Source organism: Papaver somniferum, unplaced genomic scaffold (genome assembly GCF_003573695.1).
Source record: "Papaver somniferum cultivar HN1 unplaced genomic scaffold, ASM357369v1 unplaced-scaffold_43, whole genome shotgun sequence".
NCBI classification, from domain to species: Eukaryota; Viridiplantae; Streptophyta; class Magnoliopsida; order Ranunculales; family Papaveraceae; genus Papaver; species Papaver somniferum.
In genome coordinates this window covers 154,981-176,773 of record NW_020646860.1, presented here as the reverse complement: position 1 = coordinate 176,773, position 21,793 = coordinate 154,981, and the positions used below count along the sequence as shown (strand labels likewise).

The 21,793-nt window shown below is 40.7% G+C and overlaps 1 protein-coding gene across 1 annotated transcript; it reads right to left on the bottom strand.

Annotated features, from left to right (window-relative positions):
• Window positions 1–20,342: 20,342 nt before the first annotated feature.
• On the bottom strand, window positions 20,343–21,311 carry LOC113342512 (major latex protein 15-like). Its single transcript, XM_026587036.1, has 2 exons — window positions 20,958–21,311; window positions 20,343–20,838 (listed from the first exon to the last, which is right to left on the bottom strand). Exons 1-2 carry the CDS (start codon window positions 21,157–21,159, stop codon window positions 20,564–20,566), a joined length of 477 nt encoding a protein of 158 aa, XP_026442821.1. The 5' UTR covers window positions 21,160–21,311; the 3' UTR covers window positions 20,343–20,563.
• Window positions 21,312–21,793: the final 482 nt, after the last annotated feature.

Below are 21,793 nucleotides of genomic sequence, written 5' to 3'. Positions count from 1 at the left end.
GCAGCACTGCACAGCAGTGAGGCAACAACAGGGAGGGCCACAGCAACAGCAGCTGCAGGAGAAAGAAGTGGCAGCAACAGCTGCAGCAGTGCAAAGAAAGAAGACTGCAGCACTGTACACAGCTGCACAAGCAGTGGAAAAGCAAGGTAGGGAAACAACAAGATAACAGCAACAGAAACTGCAGTAGAACAAGCCAAAGGAAAACAACACAGTGCAAAAACAAGGAACAAAGCAAATGAAAACTAAACAGCAACAATCAGTGAACAAAAGCAAAACAAAACAAGATTGAACCAAGGCCTAAGGCCAAGGGCAGGGTTGTGGAGAAGCTGACATGAAGCAATACTAAGGCAGCATACAGGCAAACAGGAGGTATACTAAAAGAATGGAAGAGAACTAGCTTGCTATAAGCACTAGTTTCTCCCAATGCACAACCAACACTACAACCTAAGCATACAACAAGAATGACAAGAAAATCAGCTTGCTATGAGCACTGATTTCTTGCCATTGCACAATTAGTTCAAAGCTTCACAGATGTATCTAGCCTAGCATTCCTTCAAATTAACAGTGACAAAGCAATGAGGATAACATGTAAACAAGAACATCACACATTAACAGTAAACAACACTAACAGGAATTGAAAACAAGAAATTGAAACATATACATTTAACATGAGCACACTAACAGGAAAATAACACTTTTAACATATGCAGTGAAACTAAAATGGAACATTAACATGAAAACCTTAACAGAACATAATGAACATGAAATTAAATTGAGCTGAAATTGAACATTTAACAGGACATGAAAAAACAGAACTTAGCAGTTCTGGATGCAGGCTAATCCCAACATACCCTCTCACACACACCCACAGTCCCAATTTATACCCACAGACACATTTAGGGTTTTCCCCCAATTTTCTCCAATGACAGTACATGAGGGTTTCGAAATTTACTCACCAAACATGTGATTTGACACTTCAATCGTCGACCCATTATTTTCCTTGTTCACCTGCTCCGTCCCATGCCTCAATTGCATCTTTCCAACTCGTCCTATTTTATTGATTTCTTCCCTAGGTTTTTAGAGAGAAATTAGGGGAGAAAACTATATAGGAGGCTAGAACAAGGGGGTAATGATGGAGAAAGATAGGGGTGATGATGGTGGAGGTGTGGTGGTGGCAGTGAGTTGGTGGCAGAGGTGGAGAAGGTGGTGTACGGTGGATTTTCTGCAGAGGAGAAGGAAGGGGGGCTCGACTGTTTTGGGAAGAAGGGGGGTGTTTGGTTAGCTGGTATAGGTTCGGTTGCTAGGGTGTTAGGCGGCTTCATCAAATTGGATGAACAGCGAGGATGAGCCGTGGGATGTGGAGCTGGTAGGTAGATCGGACGGTGATGCGGAGGCAAGCGAGGAGCGACCGTCGGATGAATGGATACAACGAAACGAACGGTGCTAGATTAGGTTAGGTGCTGTAGTGTAAGGCGGGGATATCAAACTTTGATGAACAGCAAAGGAGCAACCGTTGGATTCAACTACCATCTAATCTGAAGGCTTGGAATTTCAGCGATGTGGTGCTCGGCAGAGACTTCAGATTTTGATGCTCTATGAAGGAGCGACCGTCGGATGCTTCTGAGAACTGATCTGATGGCTGAGAACGGAGGCGCTTTTGTGTGTAGAAAATGAGGTTGTGCGCACCATTCTTCGCGGCTTCCTTGCGTGATTTCTCCCGGCTTTTTCACTACTTTTCTGCTCTTTTTGCTCCGCAAGTCATCCAGACTTTATTTATTACCTAAAAATGCAAAATTAATTAATAAAAATATTTATTCTTGAAAACAATGAAAATACAGAATATGGGATAAAATGTAGAATTAATGCATAAAAGATGAGTTAAATGCCAACAAAAAGGGATAAATATATACAATATTAGGCACTCATCAAATACCCCCAAACCTGAATTTTACTTGTCCTCAAGTAAAACAAAACTAAGGAAATCCTAACTATACCACTGTCGCTGGTCTCTCGAATGCATTTAGCGTATGCACTAAGCCTTTTAAACCACTAAGTGTCCCTAGTGGACGATTGAAGTCTCGTGAAGGTTTACCAGAGGTGTGCCTACAAAACCTAAGGACAAAATATGAGCTCAGATTCCATCAAACGTGACATGTGCAAAACAGTTAAGCTCACAGCAAAATGGAGATGTCAATCTAGCTATCGAAGGCACAATCCTAGCACTGATAACAAAAAAAGACATGTGATAAGAGTGTAAAGTGTATCTACACATGTGTAAAGAAAGATTTGAAGTTATGACTACTAATCACCAAGAGATAGTTTCTCAGGCTAAGAACTGAGGTCGAAATCTAGCTAGCTGTCCGGACTTTACGAGAATTGTGAATGAGTTGGAGGTATTTCACAATTACTCGCGTTGTACATCAATGGCATACACCCTTCCTTGCTTATTACAACGAAACAACAAAATGACTATTTACATGACTCTTAATTACATTGACTATTCTCTTTTTATTTTTGGAACAAGAGATGATGGAATTGATAAATACTTGATTTTTTTTTTTTTTTTTGATATATTTTTTTCTCTTTTTTTCTCTTTTTTTTTTTCTTTCTGAATATATACATCGTTTTTTTTTTTTTTTTTTTTTTTTTTTTTTTTTTAGAACAAGGAAACACTTTTGATACATATACAAAAGGAAACAAAAATTACATGACACTTTGCAAGAGGTAGCCCTTTTTGATGCACCCAGTTAAATTCGATGGTTGTCTTTCTTAATGTAACCTCCACCTTCTATCCCAACCAACCAAAGAACAAGCTAGTCAAGTTTCGTTCAGTATTCTAAAGTGATTGGCAATCGTAACTTCCTATCCAACACCTTGAAGATCGAGGCCATACATGTATTGGTAGATCGTGCGCGTGCAAATTTCTTATCACTATGTGAATTGTGCTAGAATCAGGGTGCCTAAATATCTAGACTAAGACTCCTAATAAAAACATATTTGCACAAGAGTCAACATTTCAAGGTAAATGAGCTCCATTTTTATGATTTTTTCAATTTTTTAATTTTTTTTTTGAATTTTGATTTTTCAATTTTTTTGGAATTTTTCAATTTTTTTCAAAAAGAAGGAGTTCGTTTTCAATTATAGCATATTATCGTGGCATCTACTCTATACCCCCAAACCTAAACTAAACATTGTCCTCAATGTTTCAAAATATGGAAAGGATTAAAATGCAACATATGGAAAGGGACATGCTGAGTAGAGTAAAAGGAGAGAGAATACCCGATTTCGGTGAAAGCAGAATTAAAACTCCGTTATTCAAGGCAAAAATCCAACATATTTCAGCCGAGATCATATTGGATTAGAAAAAATATACAAAAGGAACAAAAGGATTTTTAAAATTTTATCTACTGGATTATATACAAAAAATTCACCATACACTAACAATCTAAAGAGTTGAGGATCAACCCAAAAGACGAAGTGTAGACATTTCAACAGCTTCACACAATAATAATAGGAAAGAAATCAAGTGAAACTGTGAAACAAAATGAGCTACCCCCAAACCTGGATTTTACAGAAGATATAGTTTTGAAAACAAAATCGCGCAGTTTCGGGGGTTCATATGCAAAAGGTCTAGCTCGAAATGAACTGTGCTAGGGACGGGCAAACATGCTAATTCCAACTGTGGTTCCTCAAATGTATTATATTTGGAAGCAAAATAGTCCAAGAGGACTTGGGAAGCACACAGTTCCAAACCTAGGTTAGGCATTTTCAGAAAAATTGGTTTTACAATATTGGTACAAACCAAATCTAGGTTGGGTGGAAGGCCAACAATTGTGACTTAGGTAGAAGAATAGGCATATTATCAATCAAATCAAAATCTTCTAACTCATCTACACATGTCACATCATGCTCAATCATCAATCACATTGGCAAGATTACAATCAGAATTATCAACATCATCAACAGATTTATTCTCGTGTATCGGCACATCAGGGGAAACATCACATGGAATACTAGAAGAAATATCATGCATTAAGGTCGGGGCAGAGAAGCCTAATGTATTTGAACCAAAGGTTCCACAACATTTTCAGTATAGACATGTTCTTCTAAATAACATCATAATCATCATCATCATCATGATAGGCATTTTGCAATCTAGGATAATTTTCAATCCTAAGGTCGGAGCTATTACAAGAATAAAACTCTAATTCATGGGGATGACTCATATCATGTGGTGTTGTTCCTGTTTCCCTAACGGATTCCCATTGATGGGTTTTCTCTGCAATCTCGGCTAAAAAATTCCATGCATCATCCACAGATTTATCAATAAACTCACCATTACACATAGATTCAACCATGGTTCGAGATTTAAAGTCTAGTCCCTCATAGAGGATGACGACAAGTCTCCACTTCTCAATTCCATGGTGCGGACATTCACTCAACAAATCATTAAAACGTTCAAAATAGTGAAAAACAGTTTCCTCATCCAATTGGACAAAACAATTGATACTTTGACGAATAGCGATGGTCCTATGGTGTGGAAAAATTTTTGGAAAAATTGATTAGTGAGTTGTTCCCAAGTGGTGATTGATTGTGGTCTCAAACCGTAAAACCATGTTTTGGCCCTTTCCTTTAAAGAAAATGTAAACAAACGCAATTTCAGAGAGCCTTCGGACAAATGATCAGGTTGCATAGTCCGACAAATTTGTTCAAACTCTCTTACATGAGTATAGGGGTTCTCAGAATCGAACCCTCGAAATATAGGAAGTATTTGTATCATGCTTGCATTTATTTTAAAAGGGTTATTGGTTTGAGGTAAGACAATACATGATAATGGAATTTGTATTGATGGATACATGTATTCATGGAGAGCACGAGGTTGGTCCATTTTGAAATGACACAAAGCCCACTATTTGGTTTTAATGGGTTTTAAAAATTTGGTTTATGGGAAAATTTGGTTTTGATGGGCTGTAAAAGAAAAGTTTGGTTTAAAATGGGAGCAAAAGAATTTTTTTTTTTTTTTTTTTTTTTTTTTTTTAATAAAAATAAGAAAATAAAATTTGGTTTTTGAAATGGGAGCAAGCCCACTGTGCAAGCCTCTGATGAAATGAAGGCTGCGGCCTACGAAAATCCAAGTTTTAATTTTGAAAGTTTAATTTGGCCCAGTTGGTTAAGGCCCGAGTTTGTTTTAAAACTTTGGTTTCGAGGTCCACTCTTGAGTGGAAGCAAGTCCACAATCAGTTATAAGCTCAGCTGGGTTTAAACCCAGAGTCCAAAATACAAGTCCAATGGAAAAATTTAAACAAGCCCACACAAAATAAATACAAGCCCACAAATTAAACAACAAGCCCACAAATAAATTATTACAAACCCAAAATAGAAAAATAAAAAGCCCAAAAAATTGGGTTAATTATTACAAGCCCACAATTAAAGAAATTTGGAAGCCCACAGGTTGGGTTCTCTTAATGGAATGGGTTTAGGCTTACCTTTTTAGCACAGCCCAGCTGCTCTGATATTGTTGCAAAAACCCAGTTGGGTTTTGGTTCTTTTCCTTGGTGGCGTCCCAGCAGAGGAAAAACAGGTTCAGAATAGCAGGTCCAACAGCAAATGAAGTGAAGCAGATGCAGATGCAAATGCTATGAAATGCAAAAATAGCTAAGAAAAACACAGATAAAACACAGCACCAATCCCCGGCAACGGCGCCAAAAACTTGGCAGGCCTTGAAAGGGTGTATAAAATTATGCGCAGAAAAACGGGGGCCTACAGTAATACCGCAAGTGCACGGTCGTCAGTTGTAGCTCGTGCAAGTACGGGTCGATCCACAGAGATCGGGTGTGTTTTGAAGTGTTTATAGCTAATTGGGTTCCTAAATTGTTGTTGGGCGATGAAGCCTTTTGGCTTAAATTGGGCTTTGAGTGCTAATGGGTTTGTTCCAATAAAATGAACTGAGCTTGGGCTCAGTTATCTTTGAAGTGTAAATGGGCTTTGGCCTTACAAGGAACTGAACTTGGGCTCAACAGTTCACTTGTGAATTGGGCTCAGTGTCTTTTGTTGTGAACTGGGCTTTGGATTCAGTCAAGGTTCTGGGCCTTTGGGATGAAATGTATTGGGCTTGGCTATTGAACTAGGCCTTTGGGCTTCACTGAATTGAACTTGGGCTCAGTTGAAGCAGCAGTCTTTGGCTTGGCAGCAACAGCTGCAGAGGAAAGCAGCAGCAGGCACCAGCAGCAGCTTGGCAGAGGCAGCACAGAGGGAAGGCAGTGCAGCAGGAACTGCAGAAAGGCAGCAGCAGCAGCTGCAAGGGAAGGAAAGCAGCAGCACTGCACAGCAGTGAGGCAACAACAGGGAGGTCCACAGCAACAGCAGCTGCAGGAGAAAGAAGTGGCAGCAACAGCTGCAGCAGTGCAAAGAAAGAAGACTGCAGCACTGTACACAGCTGCACAAGCAGTGGAAAAGCAAGGTAGGGAAACAACAAGATAACAGCAACAGAAACTGCAGCAGAACAAGCCAAAGGAAAACAACACAGTGCAAAAACAAGGAACAAAGCAAATGAAAACTAAACAGCAACAATCAGTGAACAAAAGCAAAACAAAACAAGATTGAACCAAGGCCTAAGGCCAAGGGCAGGGTTGTGGAGAAGCTGACATGAAGCAATACTAAGGCAGCATACAGGCAAACAGGAGGTTACTAAAAGAATGGAAGAACAGCTTGCTATAAGCACTAGTTTCTCCCAATGCACAACCAACACTACAACTAAGATCCAACAAGAATGGCAAGAAAATCAGCTTGCTATGAGCACTGATTTCTTGCCATTGCACAATTAGTTCAAAGCTTCACAGATGTATCTAGCCTAGCATTCCTTCAAATTAACAGTGACAAAGCAATGAGGATAACATGTAAACAAGAACATCACACATTAACAGTAAACAACACTAACAGGAATTGAAAACAAGAAATTGAAACATATACATTTAACATGAGCACACTAACAGGAAAATAACACTTTTAACATATGCAGTGAAACTAAAATGGAACATTAACATGAAAACCTTAACAGAACATAATGAACATGAAATTAAATTGAGCTGAAATTGAACATTTAACAGGACATGAAAATTAACAGAACTTAGCAGTTCTGGATGCAGGCTAATCCCAACATACCCTCTCACACACACCCACAGTCCCAATTTATACCCACAGACACATTTAGGGTTTTCCCCCAATTTTCTCCAATGACAGTACAATTAGGGTTTCGAAATTTACTCACCAAACATGTGATTTGACACTTCAATCGTCGACCCATTATTTTCCTTGTTCACCTGCTCCGTCCCATGCCTCAATTGCATCTTTCTAACTCGTCCTATTTTATTGATTTCTTCCCTAGGTTTTTAGAGAGAAATTAGGGGAGAAAACTATATAATAGGAGGCTAGAACAAGGGGGTAATGATGGAGAAAGATAGGGGTGATGATGGTGGAGGTGTGGTGGTGGCAGTGAGTTGGTGGCAGAGGTGGAGAAGGTGGTGGTGTACGGTGGATTTTCTGCAGAGGAGAAGGAAGGGGGGCTCGACTGTTTTGGGAAGAAGGGGGGTGTTTGGTTAGCTGGTATAGGTTCGGTTGCTAGGGTGTTAGGCGGCTTCATCAAATTGGATGAACAGCGAGGATGAGCCGTGGGATGTGGAGCTGGTAGGTAGATCGGACGGTGATGCGGAGGCAAGCGAGGAGCGACCGTCGGATGAATGGATACAACGAAACGAACGGTGCTAGATTAGGTTAGGTGCTGTAGTGTAAGGCGGGGATATCAAACTTTGATGAACAGCAAAGGAGCAACCGTTGGATTCAACTACCATCTAATCTGAAGGCTTGGAATTTCAGCGATGTGGTGCTCGGCAGAGACTTCAGATTTTGATGCTCTATGAAGGAGCGACCGTCGGATGCTTCTGAGAACTGATCTGATGGCTGAGAACGGAGGCGCTTTTGTGTGTAGAAAATGAGGTTGTGCGCACCATTCTTCGCGGCTTCCTTGCGTGATTTCTCCCGGCTTTTTCACTACTTTTCTGCTCTTTTTGCTCCGCAAGTCATCCAGACTTTATTTATTACCTAAAAATGCAAAATTAATTAATAAAAATATTTATTCTTGAAAACAATGAAAATACAGAATATGGGATAAAATGTAGAATTAATGCATAAAAGATGAGTTAAATGCCAACAAAAAGGGATAAATATATACAATATTAGGCACTCATCATTGACCAAAACTCTACCGCGCCATCATCAGGCACCAACACAAGGTAGCCATAATCAACGGCTACTCTGCTTCATGAGATGCGATCTCAGCCATCGAAGTTCGTCACCGAACTGACAAACCTGTGGCAATTTAGGCGACTAGCCAAAACGAGCCTAATAGCATTACATGTTATTTTCCTGCGATAAGTCCCTTGACTTTGACTTGCCACACGTAGCAAAGTGCTACATGTTTTCCACGAAAACACTCGATATATCAAATATGTCACAAACTGGGGGATGCTCATCAGGGTATTGGTATGGTGGGTTACAGTGTGCGGCATGCAATGCGCCCGTTACAAGAAGGTGTCATGAAGCAGGACAATTAGTGGTGGTAAAAAGTAACGGTATAAACGAATTCACTTCCTTCATCATGGAAGCATAATGACCGACGGTTACATGTTACTCTATTCTTCGACCACCCACTTCCTACGAGACCAGGTTACGTTTCAATATGACTTGCATAAATAGGCTTCACCTATTTTCACCAAAAAACAGGTTTTTGGTCGGCAACAACCCAGTATCTAGAAATCACCTGGTAGCTTTCCATTATTCTAGCCAGTTTTACTTTCAAATACGAGTCATAAACAACCACACCTTCAGAATCAACTATTCTGGTCTCAACACTCTCTTCGCTTCCCTCCCTAAGACCAACCCTTCTCCTTCACTTTCTGACCGAAACAAGCCTCGAACGACCATTTCTTGGTTTAGGCCAGGATTATATAGATTGATCTCTTGAATCAAAAGTAATCCCGTGTAGTACATTGTTTAGGGTTTAGATTCGTTTCTCATCCACACATCCAAAATTACCAAAATCAGAAGAAATGGTTTTCACCCACAAACAATTGGCGACCACAGTCGGAGATTAATCTCTCGGTTGCAATACCAATTCCCAATTTCCAATTTCATTTTTTTCAATCCCGATCTCAAGATGATAGAACTCAGGTCCGGATCAGCAACAAACCCTGAAAACACTAGCGCCGAGATTACTCTTGGTATTAACGTTTCTTCCACTGACATTAATACGCCACCTGTCAACACCAGCGGTGCAGAAAACGTTCCTTCAGGCATTACACCTCCGGTCACCAGAGTCAGAGCCGCTGCCGCCACCCCCAACGTTTCTTCAAGTGTGACACCTCCAACAGTCACCGGAGCTGCTGCTACTCCACCATCAGGACGAGAGACTGGGGGATCCAAAGGAAGCCGATCCCTTATTACCATTGCTGATTTGATGGAAATACAAGAAGTTTTTGCTAAGGCTCAGACAGACATGGCCACAACTCAAAATGAGCGAAACAATGAACATCTGAATGAATAGTCAAGGGATTCAGAATTAGGGCGTTAGATTGGCATGAACCAAATGTGACCGAACATCAATTGGTGGAGTTATGCATTAATGCTTTCTGGGGACTTTGTTCACAAAACCATGTAACCTATGACGGAGGATGGGTGTGAGACTTTTTATTTATCCAAGGTGCAGCGCCGAGATATATTTTCAAGCTCTCAGTCGTGTTGCATTGGCGCTTCGAACTTTGCTCCAGAAGCCGCTTCTACTTTTCGCTCCAGAAGACACTCCGCTTCGACGTTCTCTCTAGAAGACGCTCAGCTTCAACGGTTTCACTCCAGGATCCGCTTCTACTTTTCACTCCAGAAGCCGCTCTGCTTCAACGTTTCACCTCCAGAAGCCGCTCCTCTTCAACGTCTCACCTCCAGAAGTCGCTCCTTTTCAACGTCTCACCTCCAGAACCCGCTCCTCTTCAACATTTCGCTCCGGAAGCCGCTTCAACGTTTCTCTCCAAGAGCCGCTCCGCTTCAACGTTTTCTCCAGAAATTGACACTCCTCCCTGTCAAGGATCGTGATCACATCCTGCCAAGGTTCGTAGTTGTGGACACTTTTTGATCCATCCTGCCAAACCTCGTGGCCGCGGGAAGTTTACTCGCTTACCCATCCATCCAATCCCTTTTCTTCCATGGACGCTCATGCAATTTCAGCCAACCTATTTTGGTTCCCACGACGATGTAGTCTCTTCCGATCACATCTGCTTCCAAGAACTGTTGATGCTCTTTTGTCAAAGCTTTACCATAGCAACAACCACTATGAAGGTAATCCATACTTCTCCATGTTTTAGTTTCACGTGGAAGAAGTAATAGAGTCACCGGTAGGGATGCGAGATGATCTCTTTACCATGGTCAACTCACCGACCATCCAAGATAGAAACATGTAAACCACAATTGGGTACCGAAGCTCTGCACGGTATTCATTCACTGTCAAAGCTCAGAAGACACGGCCAACCAAAAATCATAGCCACGACAAGGTCATACACCCTTCAAAGGTGTAGAGTAAGAATATCATCACCTCTCTATCTAGAAGGCGCCTGCAACACTTTACGAGGCCGCGGCGGATCCCAAGCCTACTCAGAGAAAACAAGTTTAGTAACCAAAGAGAAGAGCGACTGGGGACTGCTCATCACGGTCCATCCCCGACAACAATCAAGCATTCGTGAGACAACCCCAGAGACGCGATTGAAACATTCTTCTTGAAGAGACAGAGGGAGATACGATTAACGACATAACTCCCTCACTTCTACCTATTTGTTATCCAGAATGTTTTGTCCATGTGATATTCCAAGCATCCCAGTATCACATCCAGGAGAGTATGATAAAATTATATCAAATAGGAGTGGATTCAAGGCGTTGCAATTAAAGTAGGCTACACTTGGGTACTGAAGCCTCCTTCATGTTTAGAAGCTTAAACGCAGTCACCACCTTACCAGTGAATGCAACAGAAGCACATCTTCCGCGAGAAAATAGGTCAAGGATAATTACACATGGGGACTACCAGAATGGGATGCCTTCACTGGCCTCAACCAGGTTATTTCTGATTTCAACATCATCACTGTCGAAGTTTTACGAGCCATAATAATTTCTCAACATGAAGTCGTACACGAGCATCAAAGACCCCAAAAGTACGCCACAGAGATACATTCACATATCCAGTCACGCCATCGGAACTGACAGAAGTATAACTGGGGACTGCTCACCGCATCTCGTTCCATGCAGTAGTCCAAGATTCAGAAGATGGTTCAAAGGATGTTGCTTGGAACGAAGTACTTAAAGACTTGATAGCAGCACCTCGGCAACGGAACGCTCTCAGCTCATCTACTTCACCCAATGGCTGCAGAATATTTCGACCATGAAAGCATCCACAAAATATCGTCATCGCAATCGGTAAGTCCAGGCACCAAATAACCTAAAATCAAGGATGGACCAACAACGCAACCACAATCTCCAATATTAGCCTTGACATGATCATTACCGAGCATATATTTCATCCATTTATCCCAAGATCGCAATGGAGTTTGGTAAATTTTGAAATCCACTGGAGAGGTTAGATACTCATTCTTCTGGAGTCAGATCCTTATTACACATTCTGGAGAAGATCGATGGTATTGTTGGGTGGATACATGCGAGAGCACCTACCTTGAGTTCTCCTGGATTGCCTTGTCGTTGATTATAACTATTGGAGATTTCTTTGTTTCCATTAATGCTCGCTCTACCACCGCTAACAAATGACGAAGAGGAGCCAAATATTTCGGATGAAAGCACGGAGCCGGACGAACAACAAAAACAGAAGAGGGTCGATACCCCTTTTCATACGAACGCAGTTTCTAGAGTTTGAACAGAATAAGGATTCCTTATTGCTCCATGAACTGGAATAGATGACTAGGCGCACCACACTAATGCTCCACATCCGAACAAGTAGTGTGCCAATATCTCCGCTCCATGACCGAACCAGCAGCTCGTCAGCACGAGGAACACCAGTCGCTCAACCTACTAACGCTCCGTGGCTCCAGCACTCCATGGTCAAGCCAACTCTCCATGGATCCAGCACTCCGTGGTCAAGCCAACTCTCCATGGATCCATCACTCCGAGGTCAAGCCAACTCGCCAACGCTCCAGCATTCTGTAATCCATCCAGCAAGTCTTCCAAGTGCCATTTCCACCGTTTCACGGACTGAAGCCATCAGCACCACCATCACCATTTGAAGCCAAAATTCCAGCGCTATCATCACCGCTTGGTATCCAAAGTTCCAGTGCCATCATGACCGCTTGGTAGCCAAAGTTCCATTGCCATCATCACCGTTTGGTAGCCAAAGTTCCAGCGCCATCATCACCGCTTGGTAGCCAAAGTTCCAGTGCCATCATCACCGTTTGGTAGCCAAAGTTCCATCGCCATATTTTCACCATTCCATGTATTGAAGCCAGTTTCACCATTCCACGGACTGAAGCCAGTTTCCACCATTCCATGGACTGAGGCCAGTTTCCACAATTTCATGGATTGAAGCCAGTTTCCACCATTCCGTGGACTGAATCCGGTTTCCACCATTCCATGACCTAGCTAGCGCCATCTTAGCCGTTCAAAGCAGCGCCATCTCCACCAGCCAAGGAAGCGCCATCTTGGCCGTTCAAAGAAGTGCCCATCCACCGTTCCACGAATCAGGAGCCCACCATGCCATCCCTGCTTCTCCGTGATCTATCCAGCCAAGTGCCATCCACCGCTTCACGGACCAAGCCAACAGCACCGCTCCACGGACCTAGCCAACAGCATTGCTCCGTGGATCTAGCCAGCAGAACCATTCCATGGATGTGGCCAAGCAAGCAGCGCATCATTCATCCATCATTCAAAGCCAACAGCGCCATCTACCTTTCCTAGCCAACCAACGCCCGTTCCGTGGACCAGGTTGGAATGTCACCTCTTCCTATCAATAACCAAAGCTGCAGCGCTGATGCCAATACTCGATGGCCAAGCCGAATTTATGCAAAACCGCCAATACAAGGATCACGGATTCGTCATGCCTTCCTCCAAAGGTTAGTCGAATTTCCATGGCGATCTCTTCACGTCTTCACCTTTCGATTTTACTATTTTATGTCACCATCTCATGCTTACCCCGCAACAACGCCGATGTTACGTGCTAACCAGGGGACTTAATGTTAATGGTGGTTTTTAGCATAGGGTTAAAATTGTAAAACCTTGCATCTGATGTGACGTCACTCTGTAAGAAAACGAGCCATTAGTGTTAACCTCTCCACTGGCATATTTATTGAGCCATTTAATATATTTACATGAAATTTATCCAGATTGGCGCATGTAGCAACCATCCCAGATGTTCTGTAAATTTCGGCGCCTTGCCTATATTCGCTTAATATAAGTTTCTTCAAATGCTTTCTATGCTATGTTCCCCGGCTGAACCCTTAATGTTGATATGACATGACAATTTGTGTTCACTCGCAGTAGAGTAGCACGAATTTCCAAATATCAAGGATAAGGTCTTTGCATAAGGTATTCAATCAGAAAGAATGTTGCTCTCTGGCAATGAACTTAAAGAACTCTGTGTCAACACATAGAATTCAAACAATTACTTTTGCACCTTGCGCAGTATACCAGACCTTGCTTGTCGAAAGTAAGCCTAGGAAAACTAGGAAATTAATCCGCCATGGATTAGTAGGTGCAAAGCCTCGCCCAGAATCAGAAAACAGGGAGCCACAACAGCAAAGGGAGCGTGGCCATGCGTTAGGCCAGCTGGCGCCACTTGCCATTGGCCACTCCCCATCCCACACCGACCCTATTTTCCTCGACCAATCAGGTCGCTTTAAACTTACCACACGCAGATAATTTGTGGCTGGGACCATACTTGCCGGCCCCATTTCCCATCGACCAATCAGGTCGCTCTAAAGCCGCCACACTCACACCAGAAGTGTAGCCACGCCCATGCTTGGCCGACCCCTCTCCTTCCTACCGACCGATCAGGTCACTTTAAAATACGCCACAAGCACTAGAGATGTGGTCGCGCCTTATGTTTGGACGGCCCCTTTTCTTGACCAATTAAGTCGCTCTAAACTCACCACCATACATTAAAAGCCAAATGCGCCCTGCCGCTCCACCATACTAACTGGAAAGCCAAACGCGCCCTTCCACAACAACATATTAATCGGCATGCTAACATGCCACTCTGCCGCAGTAACATGCCAACATGTCACTCTACCGCAATAACATGCCACGAGCCACTTTAGCCTTGGCCACGCCGCCAAATCCTAGCCTTGGCCACGCCGTCAAGCTCTAATTTTGTCCAGGGCGCCAAATCCTAGCCTTGGCCCCGCCGCCAAGCCCTAATTTTGGCAACAGAGCCAAATCCTTGCTTTGGCCATGCCACAATGCCACAGGCGTGTCCATGCCACAACATCACAGGCGCGGCTATGCCATTATTCCATTAACAGGTGCGAACAGAATGTGTCCATAATCATCGGCCACCCTCTCTCCTGAATTACAATCTCAGCCATCCAAGTTCTCCACCGAACTGACAGACTTGTGGCAAGTTTCAGGCCGTAGCTACACCAGGCACCACTTGCACCACTGTGCCACTGGCATGCACGAGCCATGCCATCCATGCCACATGGTGTACACCAAAACGCTACTGCGCCATTATCAGGCGCCAACGCAAGGTAGCCATAATCAACAACTACCTTCCTTCATGAGATGCGATCTCAGCCATCGAAGTTCGCCACTGAACCGACAAACCTGTGGCAACTTTTAGGCGACTAGCCAAAACGAGCCTAATAGCATTACATGTTATTTTCCTGCGATAAGTCCTTTGACTTTGACTTGCCACACGTAGCTACATGTTTTCCACGAAAACACTCGAGACATCAAACATGTCACAAACTGGGGGATGCTCATCAGGGTATTGGTCTGGAGGTTTATAGCGTGCGGCGTGCAATGCTCCCGTTACAAATAGGTGTCATGAAGCAGGAAAATTAGTGGTGGTAAAAAGTAACGGTGTAAACGAATTCACTTCCTTCATAATGGAAGCATAATGACCGACGGTTACACGTTACTCTATTCTTCCACCACTCAATCGTTTTCACTTCCTACGAGACCAGGTTACATTTCAATATGACTTATATAGATAAGCTTCACCTATTTTCACTAAAAAATAGTTTTTTGGTCGGCAACAACACAGTATCTAGAAATCACCTGGTAGCTTTCCATTCTGCTAGCCAGTTCTACTTTCATATACGAGTCATAAATAACCACACCTTCAAAATCAACTATTCTGGTCTCAACACTCTCTTCGCTTCCCTCCCTAAGACCAACCCTTCTCCTTCACTTTGTGACCGAAGCAAGCCTGGAACGGCCATTTCTTGGTTTAGGCCAGGATTGTACAGATTGATCTTTCGAATCAAAAGTACTCCCGTGCAGTACATTGTTTAGGGTTTAGATTCGTTTCTCATCCACACACCCAAAATTACCAAAATCAGCAGAAACGGTTTTCACCCACAAACAACAGCATCAAAGTTCAATTGTATCATAACTTTGACAATAACACTATGGTGATATGTGTCACTCCCTCTTAGTCAATACTTCATCTCAACATGAAAACCACTCCCCCTTACATAATGATCTGTAAACCATATGTATTTGTAGTATCACACTACACATTAATTCTCCTCCTTTTTGTCAATATAAATTAGCAAAGGTACGAAAACTAGTGGGATCCTCATGAAATTTCATAGAGATACTTCGTGACCAAAAGAGAGTACCATATCAACTTATTTAGATGCCATCATAAAGCCGAAGCTAAATGCATTCATCAAGGAGTTTATAAAGATACAAGATAACCCCTATAATATTCCACAGCCGCATTCCCCACAAAGGTTTGGTAATTAAGCACAAGTCAAAAATAATTCTCCCTCATAAAATGTCATTCCCGAAAGAACAACAAAGGTGACCTTACTTTCACAAGAAAAGAAGGATTTCTTTGGACATAACCAAATCACATGAAAACGTGAATTTGAATCCAAAGTATTCAATTGAATTAACCACAAGAGAATCCATGATTAATCCAATCGAAGTGCACAACTAAATTAATCAAAAAAAAAACCATGATTAATTCAATCGGAATTACACAACTAAATTAACCACAAGAAAGTGATCAATTCAATTGGTCATGCTCGTCATAAAAGAATTTACGGAGCAACAACTAAACTGACCACAAGAGAACGATCAATTCAATTGGTCATGCTCAAACATAAGAAAACTTATGGAGCAACACAGTATATGCACAAAAATATGGATCGGAGATTGACCAATACTGCAGAATAGACAAGGATACATTCTATTTTTCATCACTATTTGCACAATGACATGTAATAGACTCAATCCTTGTAAACAAAAGCTTTATCCTTTCTTCCATCAAAACAATGGCATAAAAGGCTTTAACTTTTTTAATGTTCATTCTATCTTCTATCAATACTTTCATAGCAACATATCCCATAACAATTTGAAATATATAAAATCATAAAGATTAAAATTGCAAAAATCATCTTCCAAAAACTTAGATTTTAAATAAATAAATCTAAAAATTTTGAAGATGAAAATCGTTGGACATAGCTATGTGTACTCACAATAATGGCTATTCCAAACCCTAGTTATTCTTCTAAACAAAACAAGAGAGAAGATTTACTAGACATAATCAAAAACAACTCTAAAAACAAAGAGCAATCACAAGAAATAATTAGAGATCCGGTACGGAAGCTTCACTGATTCCAAGACCTTCAAGCTTGTGACAGAAGCTTCATACACGACATCGAGAAGATCAGACATGATATCGAGACGATCCTTAAGTCGTGCCTTCATTATAGCAAGGTCGGTGTTGACTTTTTTCAAATCAGTTCTTAACCCATCTAGCTCTTTTAGAGTGTTAACAAACAACAGTTTTGCATCATTAAACTTATCAATAAAGTTTTGAACAACTTCATTAGAAATCTTTTCATCATCCTAAAAATCTGACAAAACATTAGGAGATTGAGAAGACGTGAAATCAATTTCCTCAAGATTTCCTTTTTCCTTCTCCTCGAGTGAGAGACCAAGTCCCTTATCAAGAAAACCCTTTGGGAAATAACAAGTTCCTGAAGGTGATGCCATTCTTGACAAAAAGTAGCATGAAGTATGCGTACTTTTCAAAAGATGGGTTTGGTATTTAAACAGTTTCACAGGAACCCTGAAGTTAGGGTTTCCAAAGTCGGTTCGTGACAAGCAACAAGGATACCCGTACGAACACTAGCTTGACCCTTTAAAACGTGACTCGAAAAGAGAAGTACTCGAATGCAATACATGGATGATGTATGCCTATGTGAGAACACTGATTGTTGCTCAATAAAACATTGTATTCTTACGAAAGAGCAATTTTTAGATCAAGAGTGGCACTTTTGAATCAAAAAAAAGAAAAAAAGAAGAACAAAGGTTTTGCAAAAAGAAAAACTTATGCAAACATGTTTATGACAGATAATCCGGCTAGAAGCGATATGAAAATAGCCATAGAATTAGAAAACACTTTGCCATAAAGTATATCTGATTATATCTCACTCAACCAGGATTTTTTGTGAGTGAGAATTCAACCTTGTGATTAATTAGCGCAAGTATGAACTTTGAGCTCATTAAATGAACGTTGCTTATGGTTAAACCTCTTTTTCCTGATCTTTGGAGGAAAACCATTATGATGTGAAAAGTTATCATAAAACTTATTATCATCACACTAGTACAAAAAGTCACATTGGACACATATGATCACCGTGTCCATAGGCTTTCGGCCATGGATTTTTTCACTCTAGACTGTGTTTGACCGTTTTTGACCGGACAATAATAAATTTATGTTGGAAATTATATTGAATTTACAAATATACCCTAAAGTTGCCCTAGGATCCAACGGCTTTGGTGTAACCATTTAGCCTACGGTAAGAGATCATATATCATTAACCCCAACTGTTTATTATTCCTCCATGTTCGTAACTAGTTTTCTTCCGCCTCCAATACAAGGTTGCAAACTGTTTTCATCTTCTTCTTCCCCTTTTTTCATCTTCTTCTTCCCCTTTACGTGATAACCATTTGCTTGGTGGATTTTTTTTATAGATTTTCTTCATAATACAAAATCTCAATAACAACAACACATTAAGTTACTGATCAAAACCCGATTTCTGAATCCCTTTCGAATCAAACCAAACCCTAACTTACTGAATCGCCAATTGAAAACACAAATGTCGCTAAATCGAATTTCCAATGTCTGAATCAAACAAAACCCCTATTTGCTGCATCAAATCATAACCCTAATTTTCTGAATCGAAACCCAAATTCCTGAATCAAAACCCTAATTTCACTAAATGGAAAACCCAATTTCTGTTGTTGATTTATCTGAGCTGGTGGTGTTATGATGGAGTGGTGGCGATGCTAAGAAAGAAAATGACGATGGAGGATTAAAATATGAAGATATATTTTTGTCTGATTGATACACTTGTTCTTCAAAATTGTTCTTGTCGTTGAAGTTAGATTACTTACAGGAAAAATGAATTGTTTTATTGCTTTTGAATTTGTGACATATAATGTGTTGATCGAGGAATGAATTGAAATGGGTAATCAGTTTGCACGAAGCTTTGGTATTTTCCGATGAGTGAATTAAGCAGTTTAAGTTCTTGTCGGGAAATAATGGTGGTGGGGGTGAGTCTGTCGGGAATGGAAGAGAATGGGGTTAGAATTTCTAAGCGTGTAAAAATGATTGCGCGCAATTATAAGGTGAATTCCTTCCAAAGTGAAGGGTATAGATTATAAATTTAATTAAAATTATAACCGAGTCGGTGGAAGTCAACGCGAATTCTAGGTATCAGCCCCACAAATGTTAGACCAAATATTAATATAAGTATCAAAAATCAATTAACCCGATTATAGACTGCGGGATCTTAGATTGCCCAAACAATATAGGATTAATAATCTCAACACATACATACCAAGGATATAGACCTATTCATGATACAACCAGAAACAATCCCATCTCCTTCGATAACTCTTACGCCGGGTAAAAGATGAGAAACTGCTGCTGGAACTTTTTCATGGTGCTTCAAATTTCATAATATTTGTCCGCATCATAACTAATCTCTATTTCAGTTACAAGTTTCCCGAAGCATCATCATTAGTCAAGAGGCAATGATTAATGTGTAAATTTACTTCTCATAGTTAATAAAAAAATAAAATCTTATTGAAATGTATGCAAGATTAAAATAAATCTAAGTTAATCAAGTTGCGAAGCCAGCGATTGATTGTTTTTTTGTCCTGAGGAGAAAGTTGAAAGAAAAATGTTTATAACAAATGACACCTCATATGAGCCAGCAAGTAGCGGGACTTTTTTCCCCCTGCTGAAGAACATGAAAAGCAACTAAGGTGGTAACTGATTCTTCTTCTTCATTGCAGAGACTACACATCTCACCACACTTGGTAATATGCATGTAGTCTATTCTTAAGTTATCAGTTGTTGAATTGCGTTTTGCACAGCCGTCCACATTATTCCCTAGATTTAGTATTGCATTGTTTGAAAGATAAGCCAGTTATAACAGGACTTAGTTGAGACTTGAGAAGCCTGTTGATAAGTTGCAAGCCAGAGGATCTGCTTTTCCATCTTGCAGAGTAGGAGCAGAGTAGGAGGGATTACCAAGAAGAGTGAATAGAGATGTTATTTCTTCAAATTCAGCTTCAGTTGCCCACTAGGATATTCCACTGCCCATTAAGCGACATTTTACTAATCTTGTTGTTGAATGATCGGCCCCTGATTAGTACCATCGGTTATGTTTAATAAAACCATGGACTAAAATTGAGAAAAGCCTAAAAGGATCTAGATAAGAGTTGAACGTAAGCAAAAAATCCATGCACCGTGGAAAAGATCAATACGGTTATGGCGTGGAATGTCAATTCTTTTTATCTTCGTCTCTTAGGTAGAGGCATCAGAAAAGTTACCATGGCTAATGGGGATTCGTAATCTAAAAAAAATGTTGATTATTTATCCTGGATTTCGGCTTAACGGAGCGGGTTGAGTTTCGGTTAGATTCCATGGTAATTAACATGAGATAGCCAAGAACTAGGCTATAAGCGAATGTTGGTCCTCCCGGAAAGGAGCGGTCCAATCTGCAGGGTGATTTTTGCAATTGCTAGTAGTGGAGGACTTGAAGGAAGAATCGGAGAGATGATAAATATGATACACTGTAACGTGCAAGTCCGCATAGTCTTACTTATTCAAACATTTATATAAACCCATAGCCCTAAGCATATAGCACACTGTAGGAATAACGCATCCAACATTCCAACTACTTACACAAAACACTGACTAGAATAACGCACACAACTAATTTCTCAAGCACTGACTTACTGAACGCATACGTACACCCAACAATGAAGATGAGATATTTTACTCAGAAGCGCAGATGTGAGAATTCATATCTTCTATGTTTTGATGGAAGAATTTGAGATGATCAAACGGAGCTGGAGAGTCCTCATTTATCTTCTCATACAAAAGAGAGACAGTCACAATGCTTCCATGTCCATTTGGCTTTGGATTAGCTTCAATGATCTTCTCGAACTTCTTGTAATCCTTCATCAAGTCTCCATCAATGACGCGATGTTTTAAAGTCCTTGTTTCATCGCCATGGGTTGTTTCCTCCACAGCAGTCAACGCCTTACCATCTGCATGCACAAAATTAACCATATTGGTGCGAAGTTCTTATAAAGCGTAATTCAATTCTAGGAGCATTAGCAATATTTAAAACGGGATCCATTAATGGAGTAGCGTTGTGCTTACATACCAATAATATATTTCCATTCCTTGATACAGCCAGAACGAAGTCCATGTCCTTCGAGAACTTTTACACCGGTGAAAAGATGAGAAATTGCCTTTGGAACATCTTCATGGTGCTTATAGATTTTATACAATTTATCAGCATCACAATTGACCTCCAATTGAGTTACAAGTTTCCCAACTAAACCAGAAACGCCATGATGAGCCATTAACAGTTTGTTGCTGAAAAAGTATATAGAATTTTGGAAGACCAGAGCAGTTGATATTGATTCTATGTTGGATGATCGAGTTTATATAGAAAAGGAATTAGTGGATCAACAATTCATAGCATCGACATTATTAGTTGTATACAATTAATAAAATATCAAAAAAGATATCAACGCAATTTGTAGTGGGGTACTAATATCATACTTCTATGGATCCCTTGGTCCATATCAATCAATCAAATCCTATGCAGAAGACTGAAGAGGTGGTTGAACTATAATACTGTGTTCAAAAGGAAACCGGAAATGAAATATCCAAAACTCATGTTCCACGCCTGTCACCCTGTTGTGTTCAATCCCAATCGGATTTTTTGGTCGGTCATTTATCTCGAAGAGTTGTCCACTCATACAGTTGAGTTGTCCACTCATTAAGTTATTCCGAAATCACTGACTTATCAAAATTCTTTCCATTCCACGATCGTTCAACCTCATAACGGGAAGGATGCTAATTAATATCTTACAACAACTGTTGTTTTTACAAATACGATATAAATGACGTCTCGATATTGAAGTTAACAGGTGGGTGGAATGTATATATCGTATCGGACAATAATTGAAGGAACTCAAAATACGATATAAA

What these genes read in the sequence shown, in the direction of transcription:
- LOC113342512 (XM_026587036.1), bottom strand. Translation starts at nt 21,159, where the DNA reads ATGGCTCATCATGGCGTTTCTGGTTTAGTTGGGAAACTTGTAACTCAA. An exon ending in GGAATGGAAATATATTATTG is followed by an intron (nt 20,839 to 20,957) that starts GTATGTAAGCAC and finishes TTGTGCATGCAG; the next exon opens with ATGGTAAGGCGTTGACTGCT.